The sequence below is a fragment of the Balaenoptera ricei genome, chromosome 1 (assembly GCF_028023285.1).
Source record: "Balaenoptera ricei isolate mBalRic1 chromosome 1, mBalRic1.hap2, whole genome shotgun sequence".
NCBI lineage: Eukaryota > Metazoa > Chordata > Mammalia > Artiodactyla > Balaenopteridae > Balaenoptera > Balaenoptera ricei.
In genome coordinates, this window is record NC_082639.1 from 109,805,679 (window position 1) to 109,823,602 (window position 17,924).

General features: G+C 37.1%; 1 protein-coding gene across 2 annotated transcripts in view; it reads left to right on the top strand.

Moving 5' to 3' along the window:
- SNX27 (sorting nexin 27) overlaps positions 1-17,924 on the top strand; it is an 85,968-nt gene that overhangs the window by 53,712 nt on the left and 14,332 nt on the right. For both annotated transcript variants that reach the window (XM_059931305.1, XM_059931312.1), the window contains exons 5-8: positions 448-552; positions 3,503-3,581; positions 7,797-7,960; positions 15,609-15,698. In XM_059931305.1, coding sequence (XP_059787288.1) covers positions 448-552; positions 3,503-3,581; positions 7,797-7,960; positions 15,609-15,698 — 438 coding nt within the window. The remainder of the gene's footprint in view (positions 1-447; positions 553-3,502; positions 3,582-7,796; positions 7,961-15,608; positions 15,699-17,924) is intronic.

The window sequence follows — 17,924 nt, forward strand, 5'->3', positions numbered from 1 at the left end:
CAGAATGGAACTTAGGATACCTCTTGAGCCAATCTAGCATGCCTAACCATTTAAAACCAGAGAATATTTGTTGAAACTACTGCCTTTGGTTGTTTTCTTTTCTCATTTGTGAGTTCTGAATGTTTGAAAGTAAGCCAGAAATCTTATCTGTGTTTGACCTAGACTGATTCACACAAGTTTTCTGTTTTGAGATATGAACACGTTGGGTTCAACATATTTCTTTCCTCCCTGTTCATCTTAAAGGTTAACTTCTGCTGCAGCCTAAAGTCAGCTTTATGACTTGCAATGTATTGACTTATGTCTTTTTTCCCCTTTTCATTGGAACTCACTTTCTTTCTATCACAAGTTTAGGTTGTTTAGCTAGCATGTTGCAAGGAGAATGAGGATATACTGGGTCATAAATTCGTTTTTTTTAAAAAATTAATTCTTTTTCTGCCTTTTCCCCAGAACTACAATGGTGTGTCTGACGTAGAGCTGAGAGTAGCATTACCAGATGGAACAACAGTTACAGTCAGGGTTAAAAAGAACAGTACTACAGACCAAGTATATCAGGTAAATTAAACTTGAACAAGTAGGCTTGACATTGGTTGGTTTAAAACTAAGAAAGATAGATTAAATGAGTTAATACGTATAAGGAGCTTGGAGTATCTGGCATGTAATAAATTTATTAAATGTTAGCTGCTGCTGTTGATGTTATGATTATTAACGTGGAAGTACTTTGTCCTCCTTGAAAGAAAGATACAATAAATATCCCAGGTTGTAATGGTTGTGATTAGCACCCCATCTTTTTAATTGTAAAAGACTTTCTAATGTATGTGAAAATAGAATAGTACAGTGAAGCTCCATGTACTCATCATTCATATTTAATAATCCTCAAGATTTTGCCACATTCGTGTTATATATCCTTTTTTCCTTTTCCTTTGTTTAAATATTTTAAAGCAAATTCCATGTTTTTTGACCTGTGTATAATTCAGTATACATCTCTAAAAAATATGGATGTTCCTCTTACATAATCACAAAGCCATTATCAAACCTAAAAAATTAACTACTTCCATGGTATTAACTAATAATAAATCCATAGTCAAGTTTTCCCAATTGTCTAAAAATGATTTTTAACAGTTGGTTTGTTATAATCTGGATCTAAACAAGGTCCTTATGTCCTTAAAAAACATTTGGTTTTTATGTTTCTTTTAATATAGGGCAGTCTCTCTTCCCTTCCCTTCCCCAACTTTTTTCCCCTATGTTATTGTTTTATTGCAGAAATTGGGTCTGTGTCCTGTGAAATGTCCCACATTCTGAATTTATTTGTTTGCTTCTTTTGTCTATTTGTGTCATTTAATATGTCTTTCTGTCTACTTATATTTTCTATAAATGGAATTTTTCTCTAGAGGCTTGATTAGATTCAGGTTCAGCTTTTTGATGAGAATACTTCATAATCGGTGCTATATACTTCATATTGCTTCTCAATGGGAGGAACACAATATCTGGTTATCCGCTTTTAGTGATTAATCAGTAGGTTTACGTGGTAATAACCTGATGTCTCCATTGTTAAGTTCTTCACTGATCTTTTATCCAATAAGTGTATCACTGATGATTACTGTCTTAACCAGTGATTTCATTAAGGGTTGCAAAATGCTGATTTTCCAATTTTCTCATTTCTTCACATTTATTAACTAGAATTCTTCTGTAAAGAACTTTCCCTTATCAACGAAGGCTATTTAGTATCCTGAAATACAGTTTATAGGAAAAGGGGGATAAATATTTAATTCTTCCCTTTTATTGCCAATTTTTGGCGTAAAGGATCAGTGCCCTAGCTGATTCCAGTGATGTCCAATGAGATAATTATTTTTTTAGTATCATGTGGGTTTTTAGATACTCAGTATGATTAATCAAGAACATATATTCTTTTTGGTGCTCACATTGTTCTGTCTTTGGTCAGTGGAAGCTCCTTCACGTCTGCTCCTGTATTTTTTTGGTGCAACCCATTTGTTTATGATAGCATCCTTGCTTTTTGGTACAACAAGATGCTCTGGGCTCATCTTTGTATATTTCCTACACTAGATCTTGAATCAGTCATTTCCCCAAGGAGTCTTTCCTTTCAGTGAGGAATGGTATTTAAAGATCATGATCCAGGTGCTGAGTATAATTGTTTCTTTTAGGCCTTTTCATTGGTCTTTAATCCTGATTTGATCAAGATTTTCAGGGAGACTAGTGGGTTTCTGGATATTAGTACTTATTTCTCCTTTGTGGCAAACAAAAAATTTACCCCCCAAATATTTACTGTATACCATGGCAAAGGATATGTACAGGATCTGAGGTATTTCAGAAATTATAAAGTGGTGGATTGATTGCAAGGAAAACATTAATTTTGTATAGCTTATTGATGTTTTGTTTCATTTTCAATACTTCTCTAGCAAGGCCTAATTTTTTTTTTCACTTCTCTCCTCACCCTGTTACAGAGACTTCTAGCTATAAGCCATTTTCCAAACCTTGAGAAGATTTCAGTTTCTATCTAGTGCAGTATAGAATGGTAGCTTAGAACACTTACAGTCTCCAGTTTCTGCCTCACATCAGGGATGAACCTAGGTCTGATATGTGAGTAGATACGGGAAGAAGGATATAATCATATTTGGTTTACTGAGACACTAATACTCAATAATTTTCTCTTGTTTAATTAACACCTTATTTATACATTTTGGGATTGATCTTGAAAAGGAATTTTGGTACTACTAGTTTGTGTTTTTTGCTTTGTGTTTTCTTGTTGTTATTTGTATGTAATTTCAATTCTCCTTTATTTGCATGTGGAGTCTTTCAATTTCTTTTTATTTATCATGTTGGGACCTTAGTTCCTAGAGAGAAGGACTGATACTTGTTTAAAATGTCTCTGTTGTCCCAACATTGTGCTATTTTCACGTGGATAAGGATGATGATAATTCTTAGGATATGGAGGTCCCCAGCATGAGACATGGATCATCTGAAAAGTAAACAAGAATAATTTGTGAGGTATGAGCAAAATTGATAAACAATGTTTTAAGCTCAAGAACCAAAGATATAGATCTTGTATGTTAACAGCCTATATTAAATGTAGGCTGAATGTGTGAGACTAGATATTTAAGAATTTATTTTCTTCTTAAAATCTGTCCTTATGTAGCACATATTTTGTAAGTGCTATTCAAAAAAATCATCATGATATGAAGTCCTATTTCAGAGAGCAAAGCTGATATTTAAGGAGAGACTGTTATCAGCTTTAATTGGAGGGGAGAAACTCATATTTAGAGATCATAGCTGTTTGGATCAAATACAGGTATTTTTCTCTTTTATTTCATGCATATGTATGCATACATACAAAAAAGAGTAGCTATGGACCATGAATTTAGTTTATATGAAACCAAGATGGCAAAACCCTTCTCTTCTCCCCACTCCTCATGCATATACCTGTCTTTTCCCACAGCACTGTCTGATTTTGTTTTCCTGAAACTAATCTATCCTGTTTACACTTTAGGCTATTGCAGCAAAGGTCGGCATGGACAGTACGACAGTGAATTACTTTGCCTTATTTGAAGTGATCAATCATTTCTTTGGTAAGTGCCAGTGACTAATATTAAGTTTTGTTTGAGGATATTTTATCCTAATACTAAGAAACTGAAGCTCCCAAAAGCTGTCAGATTGAAACTGTTTGCCTGGAGAAGAAGATCTTGAAGACAAGGGGCAATCCCACTAATTGGAACTGTTTCTAACAAGCAGAGAGGACAAATCCCATTAAGCATAATCCCACTAAGTCTGGATACCTGATCACCCCTTTTTCCTCTTTTGTCAGTATCAGTTACTTACACCCAGCACTGAAGCAGATACTTCCATGAGATTTTTAAAAATCAGAGTTCAAAATTAATATATTCCAATGAAACAGCCTTAAAAAGAGGGGATTTTCTACTTAGCCACAGCTTGTTTTAGTGTACTTTATGGTTTTTGTAGATTTTTAAGAATAGCTTTTTGTTTTCAGGAGTTAGAAAGAAATATGTTGATTAAAAGCCTTTGCTTTTTTTAAAAAAAATTATTTATTTATTTATTTATTTTTGGCTGCATTGGGTCTTCGTTGCTGCGCGTGGGCCTTCTCTAGTTGCAGCGAGTGGGGGCTACTCTTCGTTGCAGTGCATGGGCTTCTCATTGCAGTGGCTTCTTTTGTTGCGGAGCACAGGCTCTAGGCGCACGGGCTTCAGTAGTTGTGGCTCGCGGGCTCCAGAGTGCAGGGGCTTAGTTGCTCTGCAGCATGTGGGATCTTTCTGGACCAGGGATCGAACTCGTGTCCCCTGCATTGGCAGGCGGATTCTTAACCACTGCGCCACCAGGGAAGTCCCAAGCCTTTGCTTTAATGCATGTACTGGTTGGCCAAAAAGTTCCTTTGGTTTTTAAGTAAAAATAAAACACACATTTTTCATTTTCACCAAGAACTTTATTGAACAACATATTCACCGTTTTGTTCCACTACCTTATGCCATTTTTTAAAATTCTTTGCTCCAGTAGAGTTTATATTCTTTTTTTTTTTTTAATTTATTATTTATTTGGCTGCGTCGGGTCTTAGTTGAGCACGCAGGATCTTCGTTGTGGTACGCGGGATCTTTTGTTGTGGCACGTGGGCTTCCCTCTAGTTGTGGGGCTTGGTCTCCAGAGCGCGCAGGCTCAGTAGTTGTGGCACATGGGCTTAGTTGCCCTACGGCATGTGGGATCTTAGTTCCCCGACCAGGGATCGAATCCGCGTCCCCTGCATTGGAAGGTGAATTCGTAACTACTGGACCACCAGGGGAAGTCCCACCTTCTGCTATTTTTCAGGCAACTTCATAATTCCATCTTCCCAAAACTTTTTATCTTTTTGAGCAAAGAACTGTTCCAGGTGCCTTTTACAGGCTTCCAGGGAATTGAAATTTTTTCCATTAAGAGAATTTTGTAAAGACCAAAATAAATGGAAATCCGAAGGTGCAATGTCTGATGAATACGGCAGATGAATCACAACTCCCCAGCCAAGCTGTAACAGTTTTTCCTGGTCATCAAAGAAACATGTGGTCTTGCATTATCCTGATGGAAGATTATGCGTTTTCTGTTGACTAATTCTGGTCGCTTTTCGTCGAGTGCTGCTTTTAGTTGGTCTAATTGGGAGCAGTACTTGTTGGAATTAATTGTTTCGTTTTCCGGAAGGAGCTCATGTTAGAGGACTCCCTTCCAATCCCACCTTATACACAACATCACCTTCTTTGGATGAAGACCAGCCTTTGGTGTGGCTGGTGGTGGTTCATTTCGCTTGCCCCACGATCTCTTCTGTTCCACATTATTGTACAGTATCCACTTTTCATCACCTACTACAATTTGTTTTAAAAGCGGAACGTTTTTGTTATGTTTAAGTAGAGGATCGCATGTGGAAGTACAGTCAAGAAGGTTTCTTTCGCTTAACTTATGTGGAACCCAAACATCAAAGCGATGAACATAACCAGGCTGGTGCAAATAATTTTCAACACTTGATTTGGATATTTTGAGTATGTCAGCTATCTCCCACATGGTATAACATTGACGGTTTTCAGTTGACGTCTCTATTTGATTTCTATCAACTTCAGCTCGTCTACCCGACCGTGGAACATCATCTAGCGAGAAATCTCCAGCATGAAAGAAAGTGGTTTGCAAACCACTTTTTTTTTTTTTTTTAATTTATTGGTTGATTGATTGCTTTCTTTGGCTGTGTTGGTACTTCCTTGCTGTGCGGGGCCTTTCTCTAGTTGTGGCGAGCAGGGGCTACTCTTCGTTGCAGTGCGCAGGCTTCTCATTGCGGTGGCTTCTTGTTGCAGAGCACGAGCTCTAGGCGGGCGGGCTCAGTACTTGTGGCTCTCGGGCTCTAGAGCACAGGCTCAGTAGTTGTGGTGCATGGGCTCAGTTACTCCGTGGTATGTGGGATCTTCCTGGACCAGGGCTCGAACCCGTGTTCCCTGCATTGGCAGGCGGATTCTTAACCACCGCTCTACCAGAGAAGTCCAGCAAACCACTTTTGACACGTTTGATCAGTCACAGCACCTTCTCCATACATTGCACAAGTCTTTTTTTGCGTTTCAGTTGCGTTTTTACCTTTCTTGAAATAATAAAGCATAATATGCTGAAATTGTTGCTTTTTTCTTTCATCTTCAATATTAAAATGGCTACACAAAAATTCACCCAATTTTGATAAGTTTTTTTAAATGCATGCTGATATGATAGCTGTCACAATACAATCTGTTTCGAATGAAGTTAAAGACAACTAAGCGCTACTGGAGCCATTTTATGGAAAAGACCGAACGAACTTTTTGGCCAACCCAGTGTTTAAGTTTGCATAAACAGATATCCTCTTCCTAGGAAGTTTTATTGCACGGTGACAGAGATTTTCTCTTATTTATTCTTTTATAAAAGCTAGGGATGGTTGCACTGAGACCACAAAGGGGAGGAAGTTGGAAGGCTTGCTTTAAATGACAAATTTCCTACGGTTTATGGGTCTTTTCCACATCATATATGTACAGGGCTAAGGCCAGAAACAACAGATAATATTGACTGATCAGAACTTCCTCATCCCAGAAAGGGAGAGAGTTTGGTAGATTTGAGTCGCCTTGCCATCCCAGGTCAATGTAGAACAACTTTGATTCCCGCTAAAGCAGCTATCTCCCAATTGTTTATTTTCTTCCCAACTCTCTACAGTCTAACTAGGCAGATATAAATATTACAAAGGATTGCTAAGGACCCAGGACACTTGGATTCTAATCTTACCTTCTTCTCTAAGCTTTAGTTAACAAATAAAATGGGAAATATTAAATCTGTCTTTTGCTCTGTTATAAAGCCAAGTAAACATCAAGAGAAGAAAACTCTGCCTTTTTAAAGAAAAACAATATAGAAATTAAAAGTGGTAGTGTTTTATCCTGCTTGAGCATTGTTAGGAAGAGGAAGTAAGGCTACCCAGAAGTCACTTTTCACTTTGGTGAATGTCTTAGACTTGTGGGGGGATGTGGAGAGCCTTTCAGCTCCTAACAATAAAAGCTGTTCATTGAGGGCTTCCCTCGTGGCGCAGTGGTTGAGAGTCTGCCTGCCGATGCAGGGGACGCGGGTTCGAGCCCTGGTCTGGGAGGATCCCACATGCCGCGGAGCAACTAGGCCCGTGAGCCACAACTGCTGAGCCTGCGCGTCTGGAGCCTGTGCTCCGCAACAAGAGAGGCCGCGCTAGTGAGAGACCCGCGCGCCGCGATGAAGAGTGGCCCCCGCTTGCCGCAACTAGAGAGAGCCCTCGCACAGAAACGAAGACCCAACACCGCCAAAAATAAATAAATAAATAATAAAAATAAAGGAATTCCTTTAAAAAAAAAAAAAAAAAAAGCTGTTCATTGAGAACTGCCACATGAGAGACTCTGAATGCACCATAGCTGGGTAAGAGGGGAGGCTTGCTTTAAAAGATGTTCAGTGGACATTGCTGTAACTTAACTCAATTATGGATCAGATATTTTAACTGACTTTGGAGTAGGTGCTGTCTGCAAAGTCAGCATGTTAACTGAAAGGCATTTCATTCAGGTGATAGATTTCAGTTAGCTTGAGGCTCAGTTGGCCAGTCATATTAGAAGGCGTAGATTTGGTTAGACAAATTGATATTTTGTGGTCCCAAGGCAGAGCTCCTGGATGGAACTAAGCTGATGTGCTGGTTAATGATAACCTCCATTCTTGTCTGCTTTACACAGTTCATACTAGGGAGATGCCTTGTATATCTTCTCACTCTAGCTTTCTTTGCTTTGTCTTCTCTTTAGTACGTAAGCTGGCACCTAATGAATTTCCTCATAAACTCTACGTCCAGAATTACACATCAGCTGTGCTAGGCACCTGCCTGACCATTCGAAAGTGGCTTTTTACGACAGAAGAAGAAATCCTCTTAAATGACAATGACCTTGCTGTTACCTACTTCTTTCATCAGGTGGGTGAATTGATCTCCCTGGAAAGGCCTGATTTCTTTTTCTGTTCATATGTAGTGGTCATTTGCCAATCCAGTGTGAATCCTTGAGAAAGCTGTTTTGCCTCCTGGATCTTAGTTAAATTTGTAAAATGTTCTATCCCATTTTGACGAAAGATAAGTTTAAGAAGTGGGGGGACTTCCCAGGTGGTGCAGTGGTTAAGAATCCACCTGCCAGTGCAGGGGACACGGGTCCGAGCCCTGGTCCAGGAAGATCCCACATGCTGCGGAGCAGCTAAGCCTGTGCGCCACAACTACTGAGCCTGCACTCTAGAGCCCACAAGCCACAACTACTGAACCTGCATGCCACAACTACTGAAGTCCACACGCCTAGAGCCTGTGCTCCGCAACAAGAGAAGCCATCGTGATGAGAAGCCCTCACACCACAATGAAGAGTAGCCCCCACTCACTGCAACTAGAGAAAGCCCGTGCACAGCAATGAAGAACCAACACAGCCAAAAATAAATAAATAAATAAATAAAGCCATTAAAAAAAAAAAAGTTTAAGAAGGGGCTATCCTGGAGTTCAAAATGTATTTATTATTATTTTTTAAAACAATAACAAATGAACATTATGGGGCTATGTTCTTTTTCAAAAAATTTTTCATCAAAATTATACATACATAGAGCTTAAAGTATCAAATGGTTCTACACAGGTTATTATGAAAAATATTAGTTATTCCCACTTCTTTTCCTCTCATAGGCAACCACTTTCACCTCTTTTAGCTTGTTTTTTGTTGTTTGTTTTATTTCATCTTTTAAAAAAATTTTATTGAAGTATAGTTTATTTACAATGTTGTGTTAGTTTCTGGTGTACAGCAGAGTGATTCAGTTATACATATATATTCTTTTTCATAGTCTTTTCCATTACGGTTTATTACAAGATATTGAATATAGTTCCCTGTGCTACATAGTAGGTCCTTGTTGATTATCTATTTTATATATAGTAGTGTGTATCTGCTAATCCTAAACTCTTAATTTATCCCTCCCCCAGCCCGTTTCCCCTTTGGTAACCATGAAGTTTGTTTTTTATGTCTGTGAGTCTGTTTCCGTTTTGTAAAGAAGTTCATTTGTGTCATATTTTAGATTCCACATATAAATGATATCATATGATATTTGTCTTTCTCTGTCTGACTTCACTTAGTATGATAATCTCTAGCTCCATCCATGTTGCTGCAAGTGGCATTGTTTCATTCTTTTTTATGGTTGAGTAATATTCCATTATATATACGTGGGTGTGTGTGCGCATGTGAGTGTGTGAATACACACACACATACCACATCTTCTTTATCCATTCATCTGTCCATGGACATTTAGGTTGCTTCCATGACTTGGCTATTGTAAATAGTGCTGCTATGAACATTGGGGTGCATGTATCTTTTCAAATTAGAGTTTTCTGCAGATGTATGCCCGAGAGTGGGATTGCTGGGTCATATGGTAATTCTATTTTTAGTTTTCTGAGGAACCTCCATACTGTTTTCCATAGTGGCTACCCCAACTTACATTCCCACAAACAGGTATAGGAGGGTTCCCTTTTCTCCACACCCTCTCCAGCATTTGTTATTTGTAGATTTTTTTAACAATGGCCATTCTGATTGGTGTTAAGTGGTATCTTTTTGAGTTTTGATTTGCATTTCTCTAATAATTAGCAATGTTGAGCATCTTTCCATGTGCCTATTGGCCATCTGTATGTCTTCTTTGGAGAAATGGCTGTTTAGGTCTTCTGCCCATTTTTTGATTGGGTTGTTTATTTTTTTGCTATTGAGTTGTATGAGCTGTTTGTATATTTTGGAAATTAAGCCCTTGTCAGTAGCATGGTTTGCAGATATTTTCTCCCAGTATGTAGGTTGTCTTTTTGTTTTGTTTATGGCTTCCTTTGCTGTGCAAAAGCTTAAAAGTTTGATTAGCTCCCATTTGTTTATTTTTGCTTTTATTTCTATTGCCTTGGGGAGACTGACCTAAGAGCACATTGCTACAATTTACGTCTGAGAATGTTTTGACTATGTTCTCTTCTAGGAGTTTTATGGTGTCATGTCTTATATTTAAGTCTTTAAGCCATTTTGAGTTTATTTTTGTGCATGGCGTAAGGGAGTGTTCTAACTTCATTGATTTGCACACGGCTGTCCAGCTATCCCAATACCACTTGCTAAAGAGACTGTCTTTTCTCCACTGTATATTCTTTCCTCCTTTTCAAAGATTAAGTGACCATAGATGTGTGGGTTTATTTCTGGGCTCTCTATTCTGTTCCATTGATCCATATATCTGTTTTTGTGCCAGTACCACACTGTTTTGATTACTGTAGCTTTGTAGTATTGTCCAAAGTCTGGGAAGATTATGCCTCCAGCTTTGTCCTTTTTTCCTTTTAGATTGCTTTGGCAATTCTGGGTCTTTTATGGTTCCATATAAATTTTAGGATTATTTATTCTAGTTCTGTGAAAAATGTCATGGGTAATTTGATAGGGATCACATTAAATCTGTGGATAGCTTTGGGTAGTATGGCCTTTTTAACAATATTAATTCTTTGAATCCAAGAACATGGGATATCTATTTCATTTTATATTTACTTCCATACCTCTATTATAACTTAATTATATTACTCCTACTTGATGTTTCCGATTCAAGCAATATTGCTTAATTACCTGCTATAGAAGATGAGACTTTAGCTCCATTTCCTCCCCCACTGCACTACATATTCCTACCTTTTCATCTGTCCCATCTTCTCACTATAGTCAAATTACAATATTTGTTAGATTAATATTCAGTGTTTATACTACTATGACTGTAAATAATGAATTTAGCAGAGCCATATAGAGAATACTATCCTTACTTTTTACTTTCTTTTAAACATTTTGTTTTAAGATTATTTTGAAAATAATTAACCCATTTCATAACACTTTATAAAGTATCCGTTACAATTCTAATTGGGTTTTTGTTAAATTTATAGTTTAACTGAAGAAGAGTCACCATTTTTATTAAATGTGGTATTCCCAACTAAAATGTGTAATGTTTCTGTTTTATTCATCTCATCTTTTGTTTCCCCAAATAAAGTTCTGTTTTGTTTTATGTTTCACATATGCCCCTTTAAATTATTCCCAAGTATTTTATATTTTTATTACAATTATGAATGGGATATTTTTTCTTTGTATTGTTGGAACGGAATAATTATTTACCGGGAGTCAGAATATCTGGTTCAAGTACAAGCTCTCCATTGGGTAAATCCTTAACATAGCTTTGCTGAGATCTGTTTTCCGATCTATTAAAGGGTAATAGTAGTACCTCACATTTTTTTAATCAGTATCAAAATTTAAACAAAGCAGAGCTTGTGAAATTACTTTTTGAATTATAAAACTGTAAAGCAAAAATAAAATATTTAGGTATATAGAAAGAAAAGCTGTTATTTTTGTAGCAGTATCTCATATGCAACAACTTTTCTGAACTCTTCTGTTTCTTCAAACAATTTTTTAAACAGCTTTATTGAGGTATAATTGACATACAATAAACTGTACATATTTAAAATTTGTAATTTAATAAGTTTTTTTTTTTTACCCTCTTAACCATTTAAAAATGTACAGTAGTGTTAAATATATTCACATTATTGTGCAGTGGATCTCCAGAAATTTTTCATCTTGCGAAACTAAAACTCTCTACCCATTAAACAACTCATTTCCCCCTCCTCTACCTCTGGCAACTACCATTCTACACTCTGTGAATTTGACTACTTTAGGTATCTCATGTAAGTAGAATCATACATTATTTGTCTTTTTGTAACTTGCTTATTTCATTTAGCATAATGTCCTTAAGGCTTTTTCATGTTGTAGCATATGACAGGATTTCCTTCCTTATTAAGGCCGAATAATTATATTCCATTGTACATGTATATCACATTTTGTTTATTCATCTGTGGATGGACATTTAGGTTGCTTCCACCTCTTGGCTGTTATGAATAATGCTGTCATGAACATGGTTATGTAAATATCTCTTCAAACTTCTGCTTTTAATATACCCAGAATTGGGATTGCTGGATCATATGGTAATTCTATTTTTAATTTTTTGAGGAAATCGCCACACTGTTTTCCATAGCAGCTGTACCATTTTACATTCCCAGCAGTGCACAACAGCTCAAATGATTTTTTTGATTGACTAGGTAAACAATTGTGCCTTTTGGAAAATAATACTAAATTTTTTCCCTCACTTAATTTTAGTTATTTTTTTGTATCATATGTTGATGGTGGGAATATCTCATGCATCTCATCAATTCTAAGATGCCATCAGTTGTAAGATGCACTAGTATTTTATGTACTACCAAGAGAAAAAAGCTACCGGTTTAACAACACACGTTGATTATAAGATGCATCCCAATTTTAGGAACAATAAAATGTGAAAAAATGTGCACCTTAGAACTGATGAAATACTGGATAATAATGATAGTAATGTGCCTTTTCCTTAAAAAATTGATAAGGTCAAAATCCATAGTAGGATATATTTAATTTCTGGCTAAGCCTGGCAGACTAAACATACTTTTAAACTACTTCTTCCTGAAAGTTCACTAAAATAACATTAATGGATTTTAAGAGGCGTAAACCTGCAAAGAGAACAGGATGAGACACAGCACATGAGAACAGTCAACAGTTTTTAGAAAATGAATGTTTGAATGAATCAACATGACTTTGGTGTTTGGTTATCGTGGAAGAATTGGTGAGAGACATGTGGAAGGTTACAAACAAACATGAGGCAGTTAACCTAAGAGGAAAAAAAAATTGTACAAGAGAGGAAGCCCTGGTACAGTACATGATTTAGTTGTGAACAATGTTTACATGCTTACAATAATGTATAGATTACAGTAATCAATACTGATTATTGATTTAATTTTTATGGAGGTGTTGAAGGAAGAAGAAGTGAGAGTGTAGGAGTGGTATAAGAAAGCTAAAACTTATTATTTTTTTTGGCCGCACCGTGTGGCCTGCGGGATCCTAGTTCCCTGACTAGGGATCGAACCCATGCCCTCTGCAGTGGAAGCGCGGATTCTCAACCACTGGACCTCCAGGGAGGTCCCTAAAACTTATTATTTTTAACAGCAAGTCAACATTGTCTAAAATTGATAAGTTAGGAATTAGCAGCATAAGCATGACATTTAGAATTATGAAAGGAATATCACAAAAAACTGTTTACAGTGCTTTAAAGTATCTGTGTAATGAGGCTGTGGGATCAGGAGACTTATTTTTATTAGGCACCTCTTAGTAATACACATTAAAAAAATTATGTATGTCTTTTATTTTAATAAAAAAATTTTAATTAAGGGAAAAAGGAACCTAGTGTGGTAATATTTATGTTTTTCACTCAGGGCTAGTCAAGCAGTATAATTTTGATTAGAAATGAGCGAGGAGAGAACATTTTTACTGCCCCATGTGAAAATAGGTCACTTAGAGCTGCTGGAGTAGATGTTCACTCTGGGTAGATGACCCACCTCTGCCCTGGGGAAACGTTCATCAATATTTAAGTGCTGGGCTTCCCTGGTGGCGCAGTGGTTGAGAATCTGCCTGCTAATGCAGGGGACACGGGTTCGAGCCCTGGTCTGGGAAGATCCCACATGCCACGGAGCAACTAGGCCCGTGAGCCACAACTACTGAGCCTGCGTGTCTGGAGCCTGTGCTCCGCAACAAGAGAGGCCGTGATAGTGAGAGGCCCACGCACCGCGATGAAGAGTGGCCCCCACTTGCCACAACTAGAGAAAGCCCTCGCACAGAAACGAAGACCCAACACAGTCAAAAATTAATTAATTAATAAAAAAAAAAAGCTTATAAAAAATATTTAAGTGCTATTACTAGTCAGACACAGTTCTAGGTATTGGGGAAACTGAATAGATAAACCAGTATTTATTTGTTTGTTTTCCCTCTTTACTTCTCTCCCAGCTTTTCAGTAACTGGTTTAAATTTGACCTGGAGCAGCTGAGTCTTTTGGTGATAAACAACACAATGTTCAGGTTCTTCAGGACATTGGTGGCAGTTCTTATTGAGCATCGCCTCTGTGAATATAATCCTCTCTAAGTGAATCCTCGCTTATACGGCTAGGACTGGGGAGACACTGCATAATCTTTCCATTAGACAGTCCAGGCAGGATATTAATATCCTTGTGTGGTTCTTAGAGGAATTTAACCGCTAAATGATGCTAATATAAATGATAGTAATAGTAACTATTTATATATATTTATATATACTTTACAAAACTATTAACATCTTTTATCTCATTTTGTTGTCCACCTACAAGATGAGTGTTATTCCTGTTTTACAGACTGAGAGGGTTTAAGTGACTTACTCAAGTGCATATTGGTAGGTGACAGTTAGAATTTGAACTAGTCTCTTAACTTCAGTCCTGAATTCATTCTGTTATGCAAATATTTTCCCTTAAAAGACTATGGGGAATGATTTCTACCTTAAGGAAATCAGCAGTTTTCTGATAAATATTCAAGTGGGCCCCTGCCTGGTGTCTGTATAGAGAGTTGTCCTTTCAGTAACTCACTGAGGTTAGATCCTGAATACCCTGGACAAATGGTTCTATTTGTTCTTTTTCTTTTTTTCCTCCCAAAGATCAGTTTTCCCTTCCATTAGATTTTTTAAGTTTTTCTTGGAGTGGAGGAGGAGTAGAGTAAGGTTGGAAAGGGGATGTATGTTTCATATGGCTGAACCAGGAATAGTTTAGAATTAGCATATTAGAATATTATATCTGGGTACCTTCATGCCTGTATCAAGTCCTCTCTGAAAGTTTTTCAGTTCATGGTCTCAGATTTATCACTTCCTCTCTTCCAGTTGTTACCACCCTAGATTAAGGTCTTGTTTCATTTCATGCTTAAAGTACCACAATATCGTTGATCTCCCTTGTTTCATTCTCTCCTTGGCTTAAATCATTTGGGCAGTCATATACAGATCAATCTTTCTTAAAAAACAGCAATAACAACAACGATTTTTTTATTATTTATTTTAGCTCTCTACTCTCCCTAAGTCTAAATTCCTGTGCCTGCTCTTTAGGATCCTTCATACCCTATTAACCTACCGATTCAGAATATTTTTCATTGTTCCCTAACATGTACCCTTTATTCAGATCAGGCAGGTCTGTCTCCTGAATGTATTTAAGGTCAAACCCATTCCTGTTTCCTGACTTTAGCTTGTAGTTTCTTCTGTTCAGCCTCTCCTTTGGGGTCCAACCGAGACTTCCTTGATAACTACGGTTAGCAATAAGCTCTCCTGTTCTGGCTGCATGTATCACTTACTATTTATGTCACACATTTTTTGCTACTTCACTGTTGTCTTTAATACAGTATTGTATACTATCCTGCAGTGTTCTGTAATTCTTTCTCATGTACAAATTAACCAGAATTTAAATCTCTTAACAGGAGAAACCAGATCCCTCACGTGCCTAGAACAATCCTTGAGCACATACCAGACGCTCATTAAATGCTACTTATTCCAGTAAATATACCCATGTGGCAGAGTTCACTGGTGATAACCAGATGGATAAGAGTTATTGTGAAAATGAATCTGTGTTTCTTTATTTTTATCAAGAATGTGCTTGATACTAATTTTTACATTTCTTTCTTCCCTGCCTTGTTTTGGTGACAGGCTGTTGATGATGTGAAAAAAGGTTACATCAAAGCAGAGGAAAAATCCTACCAATTACAGAAGCTGTATGAACAAAGGAAAATGGTCATGGTAGGTTTATGTCCCCATAATCTCTTTATAAAATGCCCCTTCTTATCTCTTTTTTTATTTAATTTAATTTTATATTGGAGTATAGTTGATTTACAAAATTGTGTTAGTTTCAGATATACAGCAAAGTGACTCAGTTATACATATATCCATTCTTTTTCAGATTCTTTTCCCATATAGGTTATTACAGAATATTGGGTAGAGTTCCCTGTGCTATACAGTACATCCTTGTTGATTATCTATTTATCCCTATTTTACATATAGTAAAATATAGAGTGTATATGTTAGTGTGTATATGTTAATCCCAAACCTCCTAATTTAATACATATAGTGTGTATATGTTAATCCCAAACCTCCTAATTTAATACATATAGTGTGTATATGTTAATCCCAAACCTCCTAATTTAATACATATAATGTGTATATGTTAATCCCAAACCTCCTAATTTATCCCTCCCCCCAACCATTTCCCTTTGGTAACCATAAGTTTGTTTTTGAAGTCTGTGAGTCAGTTTCTGTTTTGTATATACATTCATTTGTATTATGTTTTAGATTTCACGTATGAGCGATATCATATGGTATTTGTCTTTCGCCTTCTGACTTCCTTCATTTAGTATGATAATCTCTAGGTCCATCCATGTTGCTGCAAATGGCATTATTTCATTCTTTTTTATGGCTGAGTAATGTTCCATTGTATATATGTACCACATCTTCTTTATCCATTCCTCTGTTGATGGACATTTAGTTGTTTCCATGTCTTGGCTATTGTGAATAGTGCTGCAGTAAACATTGGGGTGCATGTATCTTTTCGAATTATGGTTTTCTCCAGATACATGCCCAGGAGTGGGATTGCTGTATCATATGGTAGTTCTATTTTTAGGTTTTTTAAACTTTTTTATTGATAGAATTTATAGCAGTTTCATATTACAGAAAAAACTAAGGAGATAGTACGGAGTTCCTATCTTACTTAATATGGTACACTTGTTATATATTAACTAAAGTCCAACAATTATTAATTTCCTTACTTTTTTTTTTTTACATCTTTATTGGAATATAATTGCTTTACTATGTTGTGTTAGTTTCTGCTGTACAACAAAGTGAATCAGCTATATGTATATATATATATACATATATCCCCATATCCCCTCCTTGTTGAGCCTCCCTCCTACCCTCCCTATCCCACCCCTCTAGGTTGTCACAAAGCATTGAGCTGATCTCCCTGTGCTCTGCAGCAGCTTCCCACTAGCCATCCATTTTACATTTAATAGTGTATATATGTCAGTGCTACTCTCTCACTTCGTCCCAGCTTCCTCTTCCCTCCCGTGTCCTCAAGTCCGTTCTCTATGTTTGCGTCTTTATTCCTGCCCTGCCACTAGGTTCATCAGTACCATTTTTTAAAATTCCATATACATGCATTAGCATACAGAATTTGTTTTTCTTCTTCTGACTTACTTCACTCTGTATGACAGACTCTAGGTCCATCCACCTCATTACAAGTAACTCAGTTTTGTTCCCTTTTATGGCTGAGTAATATTCCATTGTATATATGTGCCACATCTTCTTTATCCATTCATCTGTCGATGGACATTTAGGTTGCTTCCATGTCATGGCTATTGTAAATAGTGCTGCAGTGAACATTGGGGTCCATGTATCTTTTTGAATTATGGTTTTCTCTGGATATATGCCCAGGAGTGGGATTGCTGGGTCATATGGTAGCTCTATTTTTAGTTTTTTAAGGAACCTCCATACTGTTCTCCATAGTGGTTGTACCAATTTACATTCCCACCAACAGTGCAGGAGGGTTCCCTTTTCTCCATACCCTCTCCAGCATTTATTGTTTATAGATTTTATTTTTCTATATATATATATATATTTTTAAGGAAGTCCCTTGGCTTCCTTTTTTTTTTAATTTTTATTTTTTTAAATTAATTAATTTATTTATTTTTGGCTGTGTTGAGTCTTCATTTCTGTGGGAGGGCTTTCTCTAGTTGCGGCAAGCGGGAGCCACTCTTCATCGCGGTGTGTGGGTCTCTCACTATCGTGGCCTCTCTTGTTGCGGAGCACAGGCTCCAGACATGCAGGCTCAGTAGTTGTGACTCCCGGGCCCAGTTGGTCCGCGGCATGTGGGATCTTCCCAGACCAAGGCTTGAACCCGTGTCCCCTGCATTGGCAGGCAGATTCTCAACCACTGCGCCACCAGGGAAGCCCTCAATATATTTTTTATTGAAG